Below are 24,994 nucleotides of genomic sequence, written 5' to 3' on the forward strand. Positions count from 1 at the left end.
TCCTAACTGACCTAAGACAGGGCATTTTTTACTAGGATTCAATGTCAGGAATTGTGAAAAACTGAGTTTAAATGTACTTGGCTAAGGTGTATGTAAAGTTCTGACTTCAACTGTATATTCTTCAAGAATCAATGGGTACATATGATTTGTTTATAAGTATAAAAATGGATGTAACCCCTGCAGATTTCCCCTTTAACACTACCTATACAATTCATTTAATTGTGGTTCATCCTGCCATGTAAAAACAAAGTCATTTTGCATAGGACATATATTTAATTCTAAATCAGCAGAACAAGATTCACATCATTCAGAAAATCTGAGCATTAAGACAACACATTTCACTCAGTGGAACACCATCCTTGCAGCACATCTTCCATTCAGGTTGCAGTATAAATACAAACAAGAAATATCCCAGGTCTCCTTCCGGACAGCCGGCCACCAACGGCACACTGCAAAAGGAGAACAGAGGAGTGTCAACTTCAGCACATTTAAAACCATTTCATATAGCAGTCAGACCATCTGAAATGTTGTAAATTCAATGTGACAAGGTTATGAATACTCTGATCAAAATAAAAACACTACCAATATACAAACTTGTCCCCATCATTGCTTGCAAGCATCATTTAATAAATCACATTTAATCCAATTGATCTCCTTTAAGTCAATCCAAGAGAAAAAAAATCCCTGCACCACCAAAGGTTATTTTCTCTTATCCATAAACAAACACTACATCAGCAGCTTCATCAACTTCAGCAGAAAAAAGGCAGAAAATGCTAACTTACAGGGGACACTGCAAAACATGCAGAAGTTAGGGGCCTTATCCACAAAGCATCTCAGAGTAGAAAATGTGTTAGTAGAACTGTCATTCTCATTGAAAGCAGGTCTAAAAAGCGGTAGATCTGTTCCATGAGCGCTATTTCTATACTTCCCTTAAGTTTTGTTTTTGCATCTTTTACTTTTGTACACCAGCTTCAAAAACAGCTGAAAATACTATATTTGTGGTTATTGAAAATATATTTCACAGCGGTTAGACAGTTTAGATTGAATGACTACCTACACTTGTTTTGTCAAAGTGAAATTAGGCAAACAGGAGATGGCAGATGGATTTCGGAATATTGTATCTTTAACTTTATTTTAATGTAGATAAAAATGACAGAAGAGTGTTTACTACTGATTAGGGTTGGATCGAAATTCACAGAATTGGTACCTGGAGGAAAATGTGGGAGGGTCATTAAATTTCAGTCAACTGGAGGGTTTAGTATTTTTTTTAAATCTAGTCCAGGGGAGGGTCATGTAATTCGTAATTGATTAAATGTATATTTCTCAGTGCTTTAGAATGTATTGCTTATTAGAAGATGAGATAGATAGACAGATGTACTATTTATCGATGTGTGCTCAATGCCGCCCCTCATCTCTGATTCTCCACCGGGCACGCAATATCAAGTGAGCCTACAGGCTATTTAGTGTGGTCTAAATCAAATGATAAATGGCCTACAGGCTACGAAGTGCATGTGCGGAGAAGCACAGAGCAAAGTTATATCTAGTCTGCACTACACACTGCAATGGTTATTCCAAACCTGAGCCTGGACTGCTCTGGTGGATCAAATCTAATTTTATTAGTCACATGCGCCGAATACAACAGGTAGACCTTACAGTGAAACACTTACAAGACCCTAACCGACAGTGCAGTTTAAAAAAATATGGATAAGAGATAAAAGTAACAAGTAATTAAAGAGGAGCAGTAAAAAATAATATATACAGGGGGCTGCTGGTACACAGTCAATGTGCAGGGGCAATGTGCGGTTAGTTGAGGTAGTATGTACATGAACCTTGACTTGGCGCTCCGGTACCGCTTGTTATGTGGTAGCAGAGAGAACAAGTCTATGACTAGGATGGCTGCAATCTTTGACAATTTTCAGGGCCTTCCTCTGACACCACCTGGTATAGGTCCTGGATGGCAGGAAGCTTGGCCCCAGTGATGTACTGGGCCGTTCGCACTACCCTCTGTAGTGCCTTGCGACCCATGCCAAATCTTTTCAGTCTCCTGAGTGGGAATAGGTTTTGTCGCGCCCGCTTCACGACTGTCATGGTGTGTTTGGACCATGTTAGTTTGCTGGTGATGTGGACACCAAGGAACTTGAAGCTCTCAACCTGCTCCACTGCAGCCCTGTCGATGAGAATGGGGGCGTGCTCAGTCCTTTTTTTCCTGTAGTCCACAATCATCTCCTTTGTCTTGATCACGTTGAGGGAGAGGTTGTCTCTGACCTCCCTGTAGGTTGTCTCGTTGTTGTCAGTGATCAGTTCTACCACTGTTGTGTCATCAGCAAATTTGATGGTGTTGGAGTCGTGCAGTCATGAGTGAACAGGGAGTACAGGATGGGGCAGAACACGCACCTGAGGGGCCCCTGTGTTGAGGATCAGCGTGGCATGTTGTTACCTACCCGTACCAACTGGGAGCAGCCCATCAGGAAGTCCAGGATCCAGTTGCAGAGGGAGGAGTTTAGTCCCAGGGCCCCTAGCTTAATGATGTGCTTCGTCCCAGGGCCCTTAGCTTAACCTCTCTGCGCACAGAACCCGGTAGCGGGCTGAAATTCCACAACATACAGTGATCGCTACATAAATAGTCATATTAAACATTCATGAAAATACAAGTGTCTCACATGTATCAAAAGCCTAGAATCTTGCTAATCCAGCTGCGTTGTCAGATTTAAAAAATGATTTACTGCGAAATAATACGATGCGATTATCTGAGGATAGAGCCCCATAAAAAATAACTATTTCAACCAGCACAGGCTAACAAAATCACAAACTGCATTAAAATAAACTGTTTACCTTTGATGATCTTCGTCTGTTTGCAATCCCAATGCTCATTGTTACACAATGAATGATCTTTTGTTTGATAAAATTTATTTTTATAGCCTAACACGAAACATTTTGTGAACCGCTTGTGTCGTGAATTCCGTCTCATTCCATTTGACGACACATTCGAGGGTAAATACCTACACAAAACGTGACTTTTCCAGTCATGTTTGGTTTCATTGCAATCAACTGGTTTGTTTGTAACACAACCAAACCTGATGGGCCATTTTGCGGGACGTATTGACTGAAATAAACCGATTTGTAGACAACAAGTAATGACATCACTGTGCACCAATGATATGACCACTGTTTCGTTGATTGACTGTATTTTAACCCAATGACCACTGATCGTCTTGAAATCTAGCTGGGTAGATAACCATTGCATATTGCTGTTTAGCTCATTGGCTATGTGTTGGAAGACCAACCCATGTAGTAAACTCCGGCGTAAAGAGAGTCATTCGCTATTGAAGTTTTATACCGGAAGGAGCTACGCATATTGCGCACAGCATTGTTTGGTAAACGTGCAGATTCAGCTGTTTATATATCAATCAGTATGGCGACTAAGTCAGGGAAAGCTAAATCGAAGTCTAGATATACAGGTGTACACACAATTTTAGAAGAAATTGATCGGAAAAGTGAGACAGAGATTGTTGTAGGGGGATTCATTTAGCGATTCCCAAGTGGAGGAATATTTTTTGAACGGAGAGGACATGTTTTGGACTGGTAAGATATTCTCATGCTAATGCCCTTGTTTGAAATTAATAATCAAAAATATTATTTGTGATTTTTTTTTAATTTTAGAAGCAATATATAAAAATGTAATGTAAATTAAATGTGAGATGCGTGTGTCTGCCGCCCCACCCCAACCCACATGAAATAGCCTATTTGAGGCTGTTGAGAGGAGGGCAGGCCCACAACAATGGCCAAAGTGAAATGGAGACAGTAGATACAGCTGGTCTGTTGTAATATAATAAATACAGTATATCTAGCTGGTCTGTCATAATACAATAGAGACAGTAGATCTAGCTGAAATGTCATAATATACAGTGCCTTGCGAAAGTATTCGGCCCCCTTGAACTTTGCGACCTTTTGCCACATTTCAGGCTTCAAACATAAAGATATAAAACTGTATTTTTTTGTGAAGAATCAACAACAAGTGGGACACAATCATGAAGTGGAACGACATTTATTGGATATTTCAAACTTTTTTAACAAATCAAAAACTGAAAAATTGGGCGTGCAAAATTATTCAGCCCCCTTAAGTTAATACTTTGTAGCGCCACCTTTTGCTGCGATTACAGCTGTAAATCGCTTGGGGTATGTCTCTATCAGTTTTGCACATCGAGAGACTGACATTTTTTCCCATTCCTCCTTGCAAAACAGCTCGAGCTCAGTGAGGTTGGATGAAGAGCATTTGTGAACAGCAGTTTTCAGTTCTTTCCACAGATTCTCGATTGGATTCAGGTCTGGACTTTGACTTGGCCATTCTAACACCTGGATATGTTTATTTTTGAACCATTCCATTGTAGATTTTGCTTTGGATCATTGTCTTGTTGGAAGACAAATCTCCATCCCAGTCTCAGGTCTTTTGCAGACTCCATCAGGTTTTCTTCCAGAATGGTCCTGTATTTGGCTCCATCCATCTTCCCATCAATTTTAACCATCTTCCCTGTCCCTGCTGAAGAAAAGCAGGCCCAAACCATGATGCTGCCACCACCATGTTTGACAGTGGGGATGGTGTGATGAGCTGTGTTGCTTTTACGCCAAACATAACGTTTTGCATTGTTGCCAAAAAGTTCAATTTTTGTTTCATCTGACCAGAGCACCTTCTTCCACATGTTTGGTGTGTCTCCCAGGTGGCTTGTGGCAAACGTTAAACGACACTTTTTATGGATATCTTTAAGAAATGTCTTTCTTCTTGCCACTCTTCCATAAAGGCCAGATTTGTGCAATATACGACTGATTGTTGTCCTATGGACAGAGTCTCCCACCTCAGCTGTAGATCTCTGCAGTTCATCCAGAGTGATCATGGGCCTCTTGGCTGCATCTCTGATCAGTCTTCTCCTTGTATGAGCTGAAAGTTTAGAGGGACGGCCAGGTCTTGGTAGATTTGCAGTGGTCTGATACTCCTTCCATTTCAATATTAACGCTTGCACAGTGCTCCTTGGGATGTTTTAAGCTTGGGAAATCTTTTTGTATCCAAATCCGGCTTTAAACTTCTTCACAACAGTATCTCAGACCTGCCTGGTGTGTTCCTTGTTCTTCATTATGCTCTCTGCGCTTTTAACGGACCTCTGAGACTATCACAGTGCAGGTGCATTTATACGGAGACTTGATTACACACAGGTGGATTGTATTTATCATCATTAGTCATTTAGGTCAACATTGGATCATTCAGAGATCCTCACTGAACTTCTGGAGAGAGTTTGCTGCACTGAAAGTAAAGGGGCTGAATAATTTTGCACGCCCAATTTTTCAGTTTTTGATTTGTTAAAAAAGTTTGAAATATCCAATAAATGTTGTTCCACTTCATGATTGTGTCCCACTTGTTGTTGATTCTTCACAAAAAAATACAGTTTTATATCTTTATGTTTGAAGCCTGAAATGTGGCAAAAGGTCGCAAAGTTCAAGGGGGCCGAATACTTTCGCAAGGCACTGTATGTAAACAGCTACAAAGAATATAGATGAGAACTCTCCCGGTAGGTAATGTGGTCTGCAGCTTATCATGAGAAACTCTACCTCAGGCAAGCAATGGCTCGAGACTTCCTTAGATATCGTTCACCAGCTGTCGTTTACAAAAATACATAGACCGCCGCCCTTGTCTTACCAGACGTCGCTGTTCTATCCTGCCGGTACATCGTATAACCAGCCAGCTGTATGTTGATATTGTCATCGTTCAGCCACGACTCTGAAGCATAAGATGTTACAGTTTTTAATGTCCTGTTTGTAGTTTAATCTTCGGAATAACTCATTCATTTCATTGTCCAAAGATTGCATGTTCGCGAGCAGAATTGAGGGGAGTGGGGGTTTATTCGATCGCCGTCTACTGCTCAGAAGGCAGCCCGCCCTCTGGCCTCTCTTTCTCCGCCTCCTCTTCACGCAGATCACTGGGGTCGGGGCCTATTCCCGAGGGAGCCGTATATCCTCCGCCTCAGGCTTGTCAGAGTTGTGAAAAAAGAAAAAGGATTCTGCTCGTCCGTGGTGAGTAATCGCAGTCCTGATGTCTAGAAGTTATTTTCGGTCATAACAGACGGTAGCGCCAACATTATGTACAAAAATAGTAAAAAAATAAGTTGCAAACAGCACAGATAAACAAACAAAAAAACACAATCGTGTTGTGGGCACGTAAAACGTCTGCCTCTGCTCTGGCGCCATTTAAAAAAATGTGTGCTGCCTAACCAATGCTGTGCAGGCTTACATTGGCAGATCAGGAGGAGAGTCTAAGGCTTCTTCTGAAAATATATATACACTGCTCAAAAAAATAAAAGGGAACACTTAAACAACACAATGTAACTCCCAAGTCAATCACACTTCTGTGAAATCAAACTGTCCATTTAGGAAGCAACACTGATTGACAATAAATGTCACATGCTGTTGTGCAAATGGAATAGACAACAGGTGGAAATTATAGGCAATTAGCAAGACACCCCCAGTAAACGAGTGGTTCTGCAGGTGGTGACCACAGACCACTTCTCAGTTCCTATGCTTCCTGACTGATGTTTTGGTCACTTTTGAATGCTGGCGGTGCTTTCACTCTAGTGATAACATGAGATGGAGTCTATAACCCACACAAGTGGCTCAGGTAGTGCAGCTCATCCAGGATGGGACATCAATGCGAGCTATGGCAAGAAGGTTTGCCGTGTCTGTCAGCGTAGTGTCCAGAGCATGGAGGCGCTACCAGGAGACAGGCCAGTACATCAGGAGACATGGAGGAGGCCGTAGGAGGGCAACAACCCAGCAGCAGGACCGCTACCTCCGCCTTTGTGCAAGGAGGAGCAGGAGGAGCACTGCCAGAGCCCTGCAAAATGACCTCCAGCAGGCCACAAATGTGCATGTGTCTGCTCAAACGGTCAGAAACAGACTCCATGAGGGTCGTATGAGGGTCCGACGTCCACATGTGGGGGTTGTGCTTACAGCCCAACACCGTGCAGGACATTTGGTATTTGCCAGAGAACACCAAGATTGGCAAATTCGCCACTGGCGCCCTGTGCTCTTCACAGAGGAAAGCAGGTTCACACTGAGCACATGTGACAGACGTGACAGAGTCTGAAGACACCGTGAGAATGTTCTGCTGCCTGCAACATCCTCCAGCATGACCGGTTTGGCGGTGGATCAGTCATGGTGTGGGGTGGCATTTCTTTGGGGCGCCGCACAGGCCTCCATGTGCTCGCCAGAGGTAGCCTGACTGCCATTAGGTACCGAGATGAGATCCTCAGACCCCTTCTGAGACCATATGCTGGTGCGGTTGGCCCTGGGTTCCTCCTAATGCAAGACAATGCTAGACCTCATGTGGCTGGAGTGTGTCAGCAGTTCCTGCAAGAGGAAGGCATTGATGCTATGGACTGGCCCGCCCGTTCCCCAGACCTGAATCCAATTGACCACATCTGGGACATCATGTCTCGCTCCATCCACCAACGCCACGCTGCATCACAGACTGTCCAGGAGTTGGCGGATGCTTTAGTCCAGGTCTGGGAGGAGATCCCTCAGGAGACCATCCGCCACCTCATCAGGAGCATGCCCAGGCGTTGTAGGGAGGTCATACAGGCACGTGGAGGCCACACACACTACTGAGCCTCATTTTGACTTGTTTTAAGGACATTACATCAAAGTTGGATCAGCCTGTAGTGTGGTTTTCCACTTTAATTTTGAGTGACTCCAAATCCAGACCTCCATGGGTTGATAAACTTGATTTCCATTGATAATTTGTGTGATTTTGTTGTCAGCACATTCAACTATGTAAAGACTTTTTTATTTAATAAGAATATTTCATTAATTCAGATCTAGGATGTGTTATTTTAGTGTTCCCTTTATTTTTTGGAGCAGTGTATATTTACTACTCCAAAAAACGAAATATCTTAGCCTATTCAGTTCGAGAAGGAGATCACGGAGAAGTAGGACCAGAGGTCAACTTGAATTACTTGCTACAACTATCATTTATTTCATTTTAATTAGACTTTCCTAACAACTTTGTGTTGGAGCCCATTTCTTGCTATTTAAGAAATAAGAGGTATAATAAATAATAAGAAATAATACCTGCTTCACAGTCGAAATTAGGCTACAGGTGTCTATTTCCATAGATTTCCTAGCAAATTCCTACACCCAACATGCACTCTTTAAATAGCCTACCTCCTTACTGTCAGTGAAGGGCTATTCAGTTAAAACCAGGACTCGAATTGAGGGAGTATGAGAGGGTATGCCATAGGCCCACCTTTTATTAAATAAAATGGCAAAAAGTACAGACCTACCCTTTGTTAGTTTCAGATTTTGAAGAAAATATTTAAATAAAAAGTGATCTACTGTATAACAGCACTTTGGTCCACAATGCTTTATGCTACATACAAGTTGTAAAATACCTGGGAAAGACGTGACTCCAATGCATATGGGGATATCATTGTTTCGTTTCTTTGACATTGGAGGATGAGCAAAGTCCTCGGCTATACAAGGTTACCACTTTTTTACCTGACAGGTGTGGCATATCAAGAAGCTGATTGAACAGCATGATCATTACACAGGTGCACCTTGTGCTGGGGACAATTTAAGGCCACTCAAATGTGCAGTTCTGTCATGCCACAGATGTCTCAAGTTGAGGGAGTATGCAATTGGGCATGCTGACTGCAGGAATGTCCACCAGAGCTGTTACCAGATCATTTAATGTTCATTGCTCTACCATAAGTAGCCTCAAACGTCTTTTTAGAAAATTTGGCAGTACGTCTAACCGGCCTCACAGACCATGTGTATGGTGTTGTGTGGGCAAGCGGTTTGCTGATGTCAACGTAGCGAACAGAGTGCCGTATGGCGGCGGTGAGGTTATGGTATTGGCAGGTAGGCATAAGCTACAGACAACAAACACAATTTTATTTTATCAATGGCAATTGGAATGAACAGAGATAGCATGACCAAATCCTGAGGCCCATTGTCGTGCCATTCACCCGCCGCATTCACCTCATGTTTCAGCATGATAATGCACACCCTCATTTCGCAAGGATCTGTACACAATTCCTGGAAGCAGAAAATGTCCCAGTTATTACATGGCCTGCATACTCACCAGACAATTGACCCATTGAGCATGTTTGAGATGCTCTGGATCGACGTGTAAGACAGAGTGTTCCAGTTCCCGACAATATCCAACAACTTCGCACAGCCATTGAAGAGGAGTGGGACAACATTCCACAGGCCACAATCAACTATGCGAAGGAGGGCTGACCCCAATTAGTAGACTGGTCAATTATTTGATCGATATGCTGTTGGTCGTGGCCTGTGCATTTTTAGTCGAGCAGTTGCATATACAGTACCAGTCAAACGTTTGGACACACCTACTCATTCAGGGGTTTTCTATATTTTTACATTGTAGAATAATAGTAAAGACATCAAAACTATGAAATAATTCCCATATGTGTTATGTAGTAAACAAAACAAAGTGTTAAACAAATCAAAATATATTTAATATTTTAGATTCTTCAAAGTAGCCACCCTTTGCCCTGATGACAGCTTTGCACACTCTTGGCATTCTCTCAGCCAGCTTCATGAGCTAGTCACCTGGAATGCATTTCTTTACTTCTTAATGCGTTTGAGCCAATTAGTTGTGTTGTGACAAGGTAGGGGGGTATACAGAAGATAGCCCTATTTGGTAAAAGAACAAGTTCATATTATAGCAAGAACAGCTCAAAAAAGCAAAGAGAAACAACAGTCCACCATTACTTTAAGACATGAAGTTCAGTCAATACGGAACATTTCAAGTGCAGTCACAACAACCATCACGTCGCTATGATGAAACTGTCTCTCATGAGGACCGCCACAGGAAAGGAAGACCCAGAGTTACTTCTGCTGCAGAGGATAAGTTCATTAGAGTTACCATCCTCAGAAATTGCAGCCCAAATAAATGCGGCACAGAGTAACAGACATCTCAACACCAACTGTTCAGAGGAGACTGCATAAATCAGGCCTTCATGGTCGAATTTCAGCAAATAAACCACTACTAAAGGACACCAATAAGAAAAAGAGACTTGCTTGGGCTATGAAACATGAGCAATGGACATCTGTCTTTTGGTCTGATGATTTTTGGTTCCAACTGCCGTGTCTTTGTGAGACGCAGAGTAGGTGAACGGATGATATCCACATTTGTGGTTCCCACCATGAAGCATGGAGGTGGTGGTGCTTTGCAGGTGACACTGTCAGAGATTTATTTAGAATTCTAGGCACACTTATACAGCATGGCTACCACAGCATTCTGCAGCGATACGCCATCCCATCTGGTTTGCGCTTGGTGGGACTATCATTAATTTTTCAACAAGACAATGACCCAACACACCTCCAGGCTGTGTAAGGGCTATTTGACCAAGAAGGAGGGTGATGGAGTGCTGCATCAGATGAATTGGCCACAATCACCCGACCTCAACCGAACTGAGATGGTTTGGGATGAGTTGGACCGCAGAGTGAAGGAAAAGCAGGCAACAAGTGCTCAGCATATTTGGGAACTCCTTCAAGACTGTTGGAAAAGCATTCTAGGCGAAACTGGTTGAGAGAGTGCCAAGAGTGTGCAAAGCTGTCATCAGGGCAAAGGGTGGCTACTTTGAAGAATCTCAACTATATTTTGATCTGTTTAACACTTTTTTTGGTTACTACATGATTCCATGTGTTATTTCATAGTTTTGATGTCTTCACTATTATTCGACAATGTAGAAAATAGGAAAACAAGGAAAAACCCTTAAATGAGTACGTGTCCAAACTTTTTACTGGTACTGTATGTAAATGTGATTTGACTTTTTTATTTCTAATAAATTAGCAACAATTTCTAAAAACCTGTTTTTGATTTGTCATTATGGGGTATTGTGTGTAGATTGATAAGGAAAAATAATAATCAATTTTAGAATAAGGCTATAACGTAACAAAATGTGGAAGAAATCAAGGGGCCTGAATACTTTCCGAATGCACTGTATATACCCACTAGACTGACTGATGGGGGGGGGTTGCTGTGTTGATGCCACCATGTCTCCATCTTGGCAATCACCCACCACTTTAAAAGAAAATACATGTGGGAGCTATATAAATGCATGTAATAATGTCTACATTTGTTTGTGCAATATTAATTGTATTACAGACACAGGCTTAATGCATACTTTTAAATTATAATGTGAGATTTTTTTTCTTCCTTTTAGTATAACTTTTGGAGACTACTAATGCTACTGTCCCCACTACAACAACAAAAATACGTGAAACCTTTGTCCATGAAATAATTTATTAAAATACTGTAGAATTCCATGAATTCCTATGCTCCCACTGTGGATTGTCATATGGCCTACCAGTGGCTTCAAAGCCTCTAAATGGCCAATACATAGAATCAGCAATCCGGAGTTTATATACAGTGCCTTCTGAAAGTTCAGACCACTTGACTTTTTCCGCATTATGTAAGGTTACAGCCTTATTCTAAAATGTATAACTTTTTTTAAATCCCCCCCAATCTACACACAATAGCCCATAATGACAGAGCAAAAAAACGTTTTTTGATAATTTATTAAAAACTAAAATGAATCTTAAATAAGTATTCAGAACCTTTACTCAGTACTTTGTTGAAGCACCTTTGGCAGCGATTACAGCATTGAGTCTTTTTGGGTATGATGCTACAAGCTTGGCACACCTGTATTTGGGGAGTTTCTCCCATTCTTCTTTGCAGATCCTCTCAAGCTCTGAAGGGTGGATGGGGAGCATTGCTGCCCAGCTATTTACAGGGTCTCTTCAGAGATGTTCGATCGGGTTCAAGTCCGGGCTCTGGCTAGGCCACTTAAGAACATTGAGATTTGTCCCAAAGCCACTCCTGTGTTGTCTTGGCTGTGTGCTTAGGGTAATTTTCCTGTTGGAAGGTGAACCTTCACCCCAGTCTGAGGTCCTGAGCGCTCTGGAGCAGGTTTTTAATCAAGGATCTCTCTGTACTTTATTCCGTTCATCTTTGCCTCAGACCTGACTAGTCTCCCAGTCCCTGCCGCTGAAAAACATCCCCACAACATGATGCTGCCACCACCATGCTTCACCGTAGGGAAGGTGCCTGGTTTCCTCAAGATGTGACGCTTGGCATTCAGGCCAAAGTGTTCCATCTTGGTTTAATCAGACCAAAGAATCTTGTTTCTCATGGTCAGAGTCCTTTAGGTGCCTTTTGGCAAACTCCAAGCGGGCTGTCATGTGCCTTTTACTGAGGAGTGGCCTCCATCTGGCCACTCAACCATAAAGACCTTGATTGGTGGAGTGTTGCAAAGAAGGTTGTCCTTCTGGAAGGTTCTCCCATCTCCACAGAGGAACACTAGAGCTCTGTCAGAGCGACCATGACCAAGACCCTCCCCCAATTGCACAGTTTGGCCGGGTGGCCAGCTCTAAGAAGAGTCTTGGTGGTTCCAAACTTCTTCCATTTAAGAATGATGGAGGCCACTTTGTGCTTGGGGACCGTCATGTTCAATCAATTGAATTTACCACAGGTGGACTGCAATCAAGTTGTAGAAACATCAAGGATGATCAATGGAAACAGGATGCACCTGAGCTCAATGTCGAGTCTCATAGCAAAGAGTCTGAATACTTTTGTAAATAAGGTATCTTTAAAAATATATAAATATACATTTTCAAAAATGTCTAAAAACCTGTTTACACTTTGTCATTATGGGCTAGTGTGTGTAGATTGCTGAGGATTTTTTTTCTTTCTTCCATTTTAGAATAAGGCTGTAACGTAACAAAATGTGGGAAAAAATCAAAGGGTCTGAATACTTTCTGAAGGCACTGTTCATCATTGGTTATTCCCCATCATTTGCAACTTGGTCAATGAGCGTCATCACCAGCTTTCCTTTGTTGTACCTTACTCAAACTGTTGTGATTACCAGCTGAGAAAGTTTTGGGAGTTGATTTATTCCTGGCTCAGTCTGTGTCTGAGCAGTGTCTTAACATCATCCTAAAACCTACACAGAGTTTTTCTTATCTGAAAACTGGCTTTAACAGGATTTCTAGGACATTTGAGCCATTTTGAGGATACAGGACTCATCTCGGGCAGAATGTTATTTTCACAACATAGGCACTACAAGTGAGGCTAAATTATGCGTCACGACATGCAAGATCAATAGACATATTTGAGACTCACCGACCACTTATTATATGGAGTTATATTAAATCTTGAATCCAAGCGCCCTCATACAATCCTTATGTGCCTCGATGAGATCTGTGCAACTTTCTTCACCCTTCTCAATGATGCTGAAACAGAGGAAATTGTCATCAGCAACTGCATCAGTGGAAGCTCCTCAGAGAAGGAAGGGGAGGACCATACTCCTCAGTGAATTTCATAAAAATGGTAAAACATTGAAAAATATATCCTTTTTAGATAAAACTATACTAAATATATTACCGTCACCAAATAATTGATTAAAACACACTGTTTTGCAATGAAGGTCTACAGTAGCCTCAACAGCACTCTGTAGGGTAGCACCATGGTGTAGCCCAGGGACAGCTAGCTTCCATCCTCCTCTGGATACATTGACTTCAATACAAAACCTAGGAGGCTATTGGTTCTTTACCCCCCTCCATAGACTTACACAGTAATTATGACAACTTCCAGAGGACGTCCTCCAACCAATCAGAGCTCTTGCAGCATGAACTGACATGGTGTCCACCCAATCAAAGGATCAGAGAATAAATCTAATACTGAAAGCATAAGCTACAGCTAGCTAGCGCTGCAGTGCAAAAAATGTGGTGGGTAGTTGACTCAAAGAGAGAGAAAGACCATTTTTGAAGAGTTAACAAATGTGTTTCTTCAAAAATGAAGGAGTTTTTTTTTTTCACTTTCAGTTTCACTTACTTAGCTAGCAAATGCCATGTTAGATAGCTGGCTATGACTATCCAAAACAACACTGGAAGTCTGCCAAGTAGAGCTGTTCTTGGTTTTATTTATTGCCACCGGGGCCCGCCAGTGCAATTGTTTACTGACTATACACTAACGTTACTGCATGATTGTTGAGCGTTTAGTAACGCATTAGGTCCATTAGCTATGTTGACTAGGACGTTACTTTAGCTAAAATGGGGACAACGATGTAGGCTGTGCGTAGCAGTTATGAAATGGTTTGGCTTGTAAAGTTTTTTTTACCTGGTCACATACAGATGATGTGTTGTTCATTGAAGTTCACAAACGAAGGGAAAAGGTGAGAGGAGTAGAGTATATAGAGGCAAGAATGAATACAACGTGGCTGCTATGAAAGTGAACTGTGTTTATGCGTGATCAGGGGTGTATTCATTCCTCTGATTCTTTTGAAAAATGTTTCTTAAACGGAAGAAAACGAAACAGGGATAAAAATACTAATTTGTCCAATAGAAACTCTTGTTTGCAACTGTTGGACTAATGATTACACCCTAGATAATCTAGAAGCAGGCAAGAGTGTGCAAGGTGGTATTGAATGTGTCACTGTCTGTCCATGTGTCACTATCATCTCAAATTTCTCTCTCAACCGGTGTACGTTGTAAACTTTCCTTCATAAGCCAGGTTGTAGCAACCTCATAATGGGTATAAGGAACATTTGAGTATCATGTTACATTGAACTGGGTGAATGGAATATGAAAGACAGTCATCCAACATGATGTAATAGAAATAAGGCCATGCTCATGTAAAAACAAAATCGTCCTCCCTCATCATAAATGGCAGAGACCGCCACTGAACTGCATACTCCAGAGAAGACAGTCCACGGGAAACTTTCACTTTACAAGTATAATGCCATTCAAGTTCCAATACATGTAAGCCTACCAAACATCCCTGACTTTCTTCGTCTCGGGGCACGCACAACAGGGTTTCAGTGGTTTCTTCTCTGTGCCCTCAATGGCCCTCAATGGCCCGACGCTGGCAGCAGACATGGAGGACATTTTTCAGGCTGTAAAATAAACAGTGTAAGCGATTAGCTGCATGGCATCATCATAAAACGGTCAATGTTATCTCATATCCTTGGTACGTCCCTACCATTAACCATAATAAACGCCAACTTCAAAATTGGGTAGGGATGTCCCAAGGATCCCGGATATAACGGACCATCATAGAACGCAGAGTGAAAATGGAGCCAACTTTACACGAGAAGATACTCTGCTACATGTGTTACAAAGTGACAGTTCTCAATATATTTGCTAGCTTCCCAAATTGATGGCAACATTGTGATTGATTGTAGGTAGTTATTTAACTAAAGACAAACAGTTTCCTATAGCTGATGTCACATTATAGGTAACTTAATATCACGTAGAAATTCAATTTGCAAAACCAAAACCACACCATCTGCTAGAACCAAAACTATATGTCTAGACTAGTTATCTAGCTAACGTTAGCTTACATACAAAGCTATATTTTAGAAAAACATTAGCTTGTAATACTGTATGTCAAGATCAGTCGTACCGAATTATTTAAGAGCAGAGCACAATTAAACATTCAGTAGAGAAGATATTTAACAACACACTAGCAAAAATAATCCTTATGTAACATACTTAGCTAGCTAGCTGTTATGCCTTCATGCGCATGGACGCCGATTTATGTGTCCTTCCTTATACAACACGGTGTAGCCAGTTATGTTTTTGATGGTTACGCTAAGATTTCTGGGACATTAAGTTTCAATTTCCAAGCTGCAACAAATGTGTTTTATCATTGCACTGTGATACACAACGCAGCACCAGTGTGCTTTAGGACCATCAAATTGTTTTGGTCACATACACATATTTAGCAGATGTTACTGTGGGTGTAGCGAAATGCTTGTGTTCCTAGCTCCCGCAGTGCAGTAGTATCTAACAATTCACAGCAATACACACACATCTAAAGTAAAATAATGGAATTAGGAAATATATAAATATTAGGACGAGCAATGTCAGAGTGGCATTGACTAAAATACAGTAGAATAGAATACAGTAAACTGTAGCGACCAGCTAGCTGTGTGTTATGTGTTAGGCTAGTAGGTGGTTGTGTTGTACTCACCAGTACCCATAGTTCAACCTGCTATCTGGCAATCATGGGAATGCCGGAGTGGCGTGGAGGGGGGTTGGGCAGGGGGATGGAGCATTGGCAGTTAAAACCAGGTTAAGCCTTTGTTCTCTCTTACGTCTGGCCTTCACAAGAGAAGGTCACGGGTTGGCTTGTGTGTTATCTTTCATTTATTTGGCGTGGGCTACAGCCAAACAGTAGCCTGTGTAAATTTGGGTTAATAAACCGTCAATTAGTAAACTCAAGCCTCTGTCTGGACAATTTTTCCTTTATGATCTAGTCAGGTCATTACAATACATCAAATCAAATCAAATTTTATTTGTCACATACACATGGTTAGCAGATGTTAATGCGAGTGTAGCGAAATGCTTGTGCTTCTAGTTCCGACAATGCAGTAATAACCAACAAGTAATCTAACTAACAATTCCAAAACTACTGTCTTGTACACAGTGTAAGGGGATAAAGAATATGTACATAAGGATATATGAATGAGTGATGGTACAGAGCAGCATAGGCAAGATACAGTAGATGGTATCGAGTACAGTATATACATATGAGATGAGTATGTAAACAAAGTGGCATAGTTAAAGTGGCTAGTGATACATGTATTACATAAGGATACAGTCGATGATATAGAGTACAGTATATACGTATGCATATGAGATGAATAATGTAGGGTAAGTAACATTATATAAGGTAGCATTGTTTAAAGTGGCTAGTGATATATTTACATAATTTCCCATCAATTCCCATTATTAAAGTGGCTGGAGTTGAGTCAGTGTCAGTATGAAATGAGTAAAGCAGTACGGTATGTAAACATTATTAAAGTGACTAGTGAGCCATTATTAAAGTGACCAGTTATTCCATGTCTATATATATGGGGCAGGGTTGAGTAACCGGGTGGTGGCCGGCTAATGATGGCTATTTAACAGTCTGATGGCTTTGACATAGAAGCTGTTTTTGAGTCTCTCGGTCCCAGCTTTGATGCACCTGTACTGACCTAGCCTTCTGGATGGTAGTGGGGTGAACAGGCCATGGCTCGGGTGCTTGATATCCTTGATGATCTTTTTGGGTTTCCTGTGACATCGGGTGCTGTAGGTGTCCTGTAGGGCAGGCATTGTGCATTGGGCAGACCGCACTACCCTCTGGAGAGCTCTGCAGTTGCGTGCAGTGCAGTTGCCGTACCAGGCGGTGATACAGCCCGACAGGATGCTCTCAATTGTGCATCTGTAAAAGTTTGTGAGGGTCTTAGGGGTCAAGCCAAATTTCTTCAGACTCATGATGTTGAAGAGTCGCTGTTGAGGGTGGACCATTTCAGATGGTCAGTGATGTGTACGCCGATGAACTTGAAGCTTTTAACCTTCTCCACTGCGGTCCCGTCGATGTGTATAGGGGCGTGCTGTCTCCTGAAGTCCACGATCAGCTCCTTTGTTTTGTTGACATTGAGTGAGAGATTATTTTCCTGCCACCACTCCACCAGGGCCCTCACCTAATCCCTGTAGGCTGTTTTGTCATTGTTGATCTTCAGGCCTACCACGGTTGTGTTGTCTGCAAACTTAATAATTGAGTTGGAGGTCTGCGTTGCCACGCAGTCATGAGTGAACAGGGACTACAGGAGGGGGCCGAGCATGCACCCTTGTGGGTCCTCTGTTTTGAGGATCAGTGAAGTGAAGGTGTTGTTTCCTATCTTCACCACCTGGGGGGGCGACCCATTAGGAAGTCCAGGACCCAGTTGCACAGGGTGGGGTTCAGACCAAGGGCCCCAAGCTTAATGATGAGCTTGGAGGGTACTATGGTGTTGAACGCTGAGCTATAGTCAATGAACAGCATTCTTACATAGGTATTCCTCTTGTCCAGATGGGATAGGGCAATGTGCAGGTGATTGCATTGTCTGTGGATCTATTGGGGTGGTATACAAATTCAAAATCAAATCAAATTTTATTGGTCACATACACATGGTTAGCAGATGTTAATGCGAGTGTAGCAAAATGCTTGTGCTTCTAGTTCCAACCATGCAGTAATATCTAACAAGTAATCTAACAATTTCACATCAACTACCTTTAACACACAAGTGTGAAGGAATGAATAAGAATATGTACATATAAATATATGGATGAGCGATGGCCAAACGGCATAGGCAAGATGCAGTAGATGGTATAGAGTACAGGAAATATATGAGATGAGTAATGTAGGGTATGTAAACATTATATAAAGTGGCATTGTTTAAAGTGACTAGTGATACATTTATTACATCCAATTTTTTATTATTAAAGTGGCTAGAGATTTGAGTCAGTATGTTGGCAGCAGCCACTCAATGTTAGTGATGGCTGTTTAACAGTCTGATGGCCTTGAGATAGAAGCTGTTTTTCAGTCTCTCGGTCCCAGCTTTGATGCACCTGTACTGACCTTGCCTTTGAAATTGAAGTGGGTCTAGGGTCTCAGGAAAAGTAGAGGTGATATGATCCCTAACTAGTCTCTCAAAGCACTTCATGATAACAGAAGGCACTCTGCAGATTCCTCAGGGCAGGAAGGCTGTATTTCCAGTTTGAGCTGACAGAATTTAGGACCATACAGACACCACAGAACCTGAGGACAGGCTGTGTGATGGCAAAGTTTCTGAAAGGCTGGGATATAGAACCAGCACGGGAGATATAAACTTTTTCTTTTTTGCTTTTTCTCCATTGTAAAAGCAAGCAGAAACTAGCTACTCTTTAGTTGACTGATCTAGCTGGCAAGGGAACTGCTGTTTGACAGGAAAAAATATTTATTCTCAGTGCTGAGTTAGTCGTGTAACTGACATGTCACGTTAGACATGTTACGTTAGCTAATGTTTCATCCCCCCTCGACGGAAGTGAACGAACTAGCTACTAGCAGCTAGTTAGTTAGCTAGTAGCTACCACAGCCAGCTCTAGCTAGCCTTCAGTTATCTGTCAGGTAGCAGTATCTAACAGCTGTTTTGTAGTGTTTTGAAATGTTTTATGGACTTTGTTTTGTCCCATTTCAACAGAAGTCAATTTGATGATGTATCATTGCATTGTCCCATTAGCTAGAGCTAGCTAGAGCACTAACTTCAGCTATTATTTTTGCCTCAACCACACTAGACCTGAATCAAACAGCTGCCAAATGATTGAAGACCAATATATTAAATGTACACAAAGGTAATTCTTTGTCATGCCTCATCTGAGCAAGATCAGATGGTAACAGGGGTCACATCAGGGTCAGGCAGCTAGGGAAGCCAGTCTGTGACAACACTTTATTCCCTCTGTGCAGCAAACACTGGACAAGCAATAAACTATTTTAAAGCAATCTGACAAACCTCTGAAGTTAATTTACAAATTGTATTAAGGGTTGATAGAGGCTTTTCCCGATGGCACAAAAATGTGAGGAAGACCTGGGAGATGCTATTGATGGTGATGAATGGATACAGATATGATAGAATGCCCAGCCATGTTCATATAATCTCATACATAAATTACTGCAGTTTAAGACCACTCATAGAACATACTATATGCCAGTGAAACTGAATATCATGCACTCAGAATTGTTATTCTTCTGCTGGAGGTGTAAAACACAAAAGGGGCCATTTTTGCATATTTTATGGTCTTGTGAACACTGGCTGAATTCTGGCAAAGAGTATTTTCTTTTATCTCAGCATGTCCTAAGATTCTCCCTTCTCCCTGTTTTTGTTTGCTTGGAAATGTTGATAGTGGAGACTGTTAGGCAATCCTTAGCTGCTGGGCTGCTCATTCCTGGCCCTGGGGGTCTGCCGCACTGTTGGTTGTCACTCTGGCCTTGGCCTAACACACCTGAAACCAATAATGAATGTTTCACTAAGATCCTAAAGCTGAGTGAGGTGTGTTGGGGCGCTGCATGGCAATGGACCCCTAGGGGCAAGACGGGATGACCCAGCTAAATTGTGTGCAAGTAAAAAGAGGTCTACAGTACTATTAGGCTTATGATAGGAATTACACTGAAAAAAAATATAGTTCTGTCATCAATCCCTTAAACATATTTAATAATGATCTCTTTCTTAGCTTGATGAATGTGGGCATTTTTGCTTACTTTTTGTTGTTCTAAATAGAGACGGCTAGAAGGGCCATGGATCATATTAGATTGTCTATAAAGGCAGGAAATGAGCTCTAGATGCCCCCAAAAATGGGAGGACCCCCAGACCTCCCCACCAAGTTGACCCCTCCCGTTTTGTTTTTAATGATTATAGATCATTTAATCTAATGTCCACGTTTTTACCTGGCGTGTGTGATTCTACAACTTGTTGGATGCATTTGCTATTTGTTTTGGTTGCGTTTCAGATTATGTTGTGCCCTATAGAAATGAATGGTAAATAATGTATTGTGTCATTTTGTAGTCACTTTTATTCTAAATAAGAATATATGTTTCTAAACACTTCTACATTAATGTGAATGCTACCATGATTACGGATAGTCCTCAATGAATTGTGAATATTGATGAGTGAGAAAGTTAAACGCACAAATATCATACCCCCAAGACATGCAAACCTCAAACCATTACAAAAACGGTAATTCCACAGTTTTGGGGTGGTATGATATTTATGCCTCTGTAATTATCATTTTTTTTATTTTACCTTTACCTCTAGGCAAGTCAGTAAAGAACAAATTCTTATTTTCAATGACTGACTAGGAACAGTGGGTTAACTGCCTGTTCTATGTCACAGGAAACCCAAAAAGATCATCAAGGATATCAAGCACCTGAGCCACGGCCTGTTCACCCCACTACCTTGTCAGCTCGGGGGTTTGAACTTGCAACCTTCCGGTTACTAGTCCAATGCTCTAACCACTAGGCTACCCTGCCGCCCTTTAAGAAGCTGTACTCAGAAGCTGAACAGAATTTTGGAGTGTCAGTGGAATGAAGTGGAATCACATTTTGACTTGCAATAGGTGGGACCTATAAATTCTTTAAAAAAAAGTGATGACACATCCCTCATTAAAGCACAAGAGAAAATAAGTGGTGGAAGCAGTAGTTTTCCCATGCTAAAGCTAGTAACGTTTTTAGTTAACCTTTATTTTTATCAGGGAGTAATACTGAGACCAAGGTCTCTTTTACAGATGAGCCCTGAATTACATAAATTACAGAAAATACACAAAACGCAGGCAGGAAGAAAAACATGGTCATATAAAAAAAAAAAAACAGATTCATGATTCATCAGTAGTAAGGTCCTCAAATCAGCTTTCTGAATTGCCCTGAGTGCACCAAAACATACATTTAAAAACATTTTGAAGATAGTTCCACAAATAAAGGGCAAAAAAACTAAAAGCTGATTTACCTAATTCAGTAGAGCTCAAAGGAATTGCCAGAGTTAGCCATCCATGTGGTACTTGTATGTCTAAAGTTTAGTAAAGATGTTAGGTACAGGGGGACTTTTTGTAAAAGGACTTTATAAATTAATACATAGCAATGTATCAACCTACTTGACATCAAAGAGGGCCAACCAACTTTCTGATAGAGAATGCAGTGATGAGTACTAAAATTGTCACCCGTAATAAAAACTGCATTTAACGGCTTTAATGAAGTGGCAGCTGTGTTCAAATAGATGGTGTCGCCATTGTCTAGGACCGATAGGAACGTCGCCTAAATAATATGTTTTCTACTATTTAGCAATAAGCCAGACCTATTTCTATAGAAGAAGCCTGTTTTCATTCCCAGCTTGATAACTCATCAATATGCTTTTTAAAAGCCACCTTCAAAGAAAATCACATTTCTTTGTCCATTAAAATAACATAAGATTGATCAGAAATACAGTGTAGACATTGTAAATAACTATTGTAGCTGGAAATGGCTGATTCTTTATGGAACATCTACATAGGCGTACAGAGGTCCATTATCAGCAACCATCACTCCTGTGTTCCAATGGCACATTGTGTTAGCTAATATAAGTTTATCATTTTAAAAAGGCTAATTGATTATTAGAAAACCCCTTTGTAATTATGTTAGCACAGCTGAAAACTGTTCTGATTAAAGAAGCAATAAAACTGTCCTTCTTTAGACAAGTTGAGTATCTGGAGCATCAGCATTTGTGAGTTCGATTACAGGCTCAAAATGGCCAGAAACAAAGTTAGTGAAACTCTTTAGTATATTCTTGTTCTGAGAAATGAAGGCTATTCCATGCGAAAAATTGCCAAGAAACTGAAGATCTCGTACAATGTTGTATATTACAATAATGTATACGTTTCTAAAATTATCCGCAACCATGGTTGCAATCCCTATTACCAGTCTGTTCAACCTCTCTTTCGTATCGTCCGAGATCCCTAAAGATTGGAAAGCTGCCACGGTCATCCCCCTCTTCAAAGGGGGTGACACTCTAGACCCAAACTGTTATAGACCTATATCCATCCTGCCCTGCCTTTCTAAAGTCTTCAAAAGCCAAGTTAATAAACAGATCACTGACCATTTCGAATCCCACATTATCTTCTCCACAGTGCAATCCGGTTTCCGAGCTGGTCATGGGTGAACCTCAGCCATGCTCAAGGTACTAAACGATATCATAGCCACCATCGATAAAAGACAGTACTGTGCAGCCGTCTTCATCAACCTGGCCAAGGCTTTCGACTCTGTCAATCACCGTATTCTTATCGGCAGACTCAATAGCCTTGGTTTCTCAAATGACTGCCTCACCTGGTTCACCAACTACTTCTCAGACAGAGTTCAGTTTTGGAAAGTTGGTTATAACATCTACTTTGTGAATGACAAGTATTTTTCCAACAATTGTTTACAGACAGGTTATTTCACTTACAATTCACTGTATCACAATTCCAGTGGTTCAGAAGTTTACATACACTAAGTTGACTTAGCCTTTAAACAGCTCCAAAAATTCCAGAAAATTATGCCATGGCTTTAGAAGCTGCTGATAGGCTAATTGGCGTCATTTGAGTCAATTGGAGGTGTACCTGTGGATGTATTTCAAGGCCTACCTTCAAACTCAGTGCCTCCTTGCTTGACATAATGGTAAAATAAAAATAAATCAGCCAAAACCTCAGAAAGAAAATTATAGACCTCCACAAGTCTGGTTCATCCTTGGGAGCAATTTCCAAACGCCTGAAGGTACCACGTTCATCTGTACAAACAATAGTACGCATGTATAAACACCATGGGACCACACAGCTGTCATACCGCTCAGGAAGGAGATGCGTTGTCTCCTAGAGATGAACGTACTTTGGTGTGAAAAGTGCAAATCAATCCCAGAACAACAGCAAAGGACCTTGTGAAGATGGAGGAAACAGGTACAAAAAGTATCTATATCCACAGTAAAACGAGTCCTATGTCGACATAACCTGAAAGGCTGCTCAGTAAGGAAGAATCCACTGCTCCATAACCTCCATAAAAAAGACAGACTATGGTTTTCAACTGCACATGGGGACAAAGATCGTACATTTTGGAGAAATGTCCTCTGGTCTGATGAAACAAAAATAGAACTGTTGGCCATAATGACCATCGTTATGTTTGGAGGAAAAGGAGAGGCTTGCAAGCCGAAGAACACCATCCCAACCGTGAAGCACGGGGGTGGCAGCATCATATTGTGGGGGTGCTTTGCTGCAGGAGGGACTGGCGCACTTCACAAAATAGATGGCATCATGAGTATGGAAAATTGTGGATATATTGTGGAAATATGTGAATATATTGAAGCAACATCTCAAGACATCAGTCAGGAAGTTAAAGCTTGGTTGCAAATAGGTCTTTGAAATGGACAATGACCCCAAGCATGCTTACAAAGTTGTGGCAAATGGCTTAAGAACAACAAAGTCAAGGTATTGGAGTGGCCATCACAAAGCCCTGACCCCAATCCTAGAGAACATTTGTGGGCAGAACTGAAAAAGCATGTGTGAGCAAAGAGGCCTACAAACCTGACTCAGTTACACCAGCTCTGTCAGGAGGAATGGGCCAAAATTCACCCAACTTACTGTGGGAAGCTTGTGGAAGGCTACCCAAAATGTTTGACCCAAGTTAAACAATTTAAAGGCAATGCTACCAAATACTAATTGAGTGCATGTACATTTCTGACCCACTGGGAATGTGATGAAAGAAATAAAATCTGAAATAAATCACTATTATTCTGACATTTCACTTTCTTAAAATAAAGTGGTGATCCTAAATGACCTAAGACAGGGAATTTTTACTAGGATTGAATGTTAGGAATTGGGGAAAAGTGAGTTTGTGTATTTGGCTAAGGCGAGGCTACATACAGTAGCGAGGCTATAAAAGTAGGCGAGGCTACATACAGACACCGGTTAGTCGGGCTAATTGAGGTAGTATGTACATGTAGATATGGTTGGTGGCGGGACACAATGCAGATAGCCCGGTTAGCCAATGTGCGGGAGCACTGATTGGTTCGGGCCAATTGAGGTAGTATGTACTGTATGTGTGCCATTCAGATGGTGAATGGCACACATATACAAAAGAAAGACAACAGTTAAATATGTCTTTGAACAGGGTATGGTACAGTGGTAGGTGCCAGGCTCACCGGTTTGTGTCAAGAACAGCAAGAATGCTGGGTTTTTCACACTCAACAGTTTCCCACGTGTATCAAGAATGGTCAACCACCAAAAGTACATCCTGCAAATTTGACAACAGTGGGAAGCAATGGAGTCAGCATGGGCCAGCATCCCTGTGGAACCCTTTCGACACCTTGTAGAGTCCATGCCCCGACGACTTGAGGCTGCTCTGAGTGCAAAAGGGGAGGTGCAACGCAATATGAGGATGGTGTTCCTAATGCTTGGTATACTCAGTAACCTAAGCATCAGAATAAGCTGCCTCAATATTTGCAGCCATAGTTGATAATATATTGTTCTAGGAGCTGATCCATTGTCAGTATTGTGGAATAATTCAAATTTTAAGGTAAGATTTGAATGGAGAAAGCTGATTCGAGAGCAGTGCTGCCTTTCTTTTGATCATATCAGTATCGACACATGACTC

At 41.4% G+C, this 24,994-nt stretch overlaps 1 protein-coding gene across 4 annotated transcripts; it reads right to left on the reverse strand.

Moving 5' to 3' along the window:
- Nucleotides 1-253: 253 nt before the first annotated feature.
- On the reverse strand, nucleotides 254-16,224 carry LOC110501672 (cytochrome c oxidase copper chaperone). 4 transcript variants are annotated; one of them, XR_005038805.2, is made up of 5 exons: nucleotides 15,562-16,051; nucleotides 14,840-14,963; nucleotides 13,193-13,302; nucleotides 9,022-9,078; nucleotides 254-449 (listed from the first exon to the last, which is right to left on the reverse strand). XR_005038805.2 is itself a non-coding variant. In XM_021579395.3 (4 exons), the coding sequence occupies exons 2-3, from the start codon at nucleotides 14,953-14,955 to the stop codon at nucleotides 13,218-13,220; spliced, it is 201 nt and encodes a 66-aa protein (XP_021435070.1). In that variant the 5' UTR covers nucleotides 14,956-14,963; nucleotides 16,043-16,224; the 3' UTR covers nucleotides 254-449; nucleotides 13,193-13,217. The 4 variants fall into 4 exon arrangements, 3 of the variants coding, with proteins under 3 accessions (XP_021435070.1, XP_021435069.1, XP_090071996.1); XM_021579395.3 differs by lacking the exon at nucleotides 9,022-9,078 and having other exon boundaries at nucleotides 16,043-16,224; XM_021579394.3 differs by lacking the exon at nucleotides 9,022-9,078.
- Between the last annotated feature and the right edge of the window lie 8,770 nt (nucleotides 16,225-24,994).

Source organism: Oncorhynchus mykiss, chromosome 22 (genome assembly GCF_057628025.1).
Source record: "Oncorhynchus mykiss isolate SJ-2025 chromosome 22, ASM5762802v1, whole genome shotgun sequence".
NCBI lineage: Eukaryota > Metazoa > Chordata > Actinopteri > Salmoniformes > Salmonidae > Oncorhynchus > Oncorhynchus mykiss.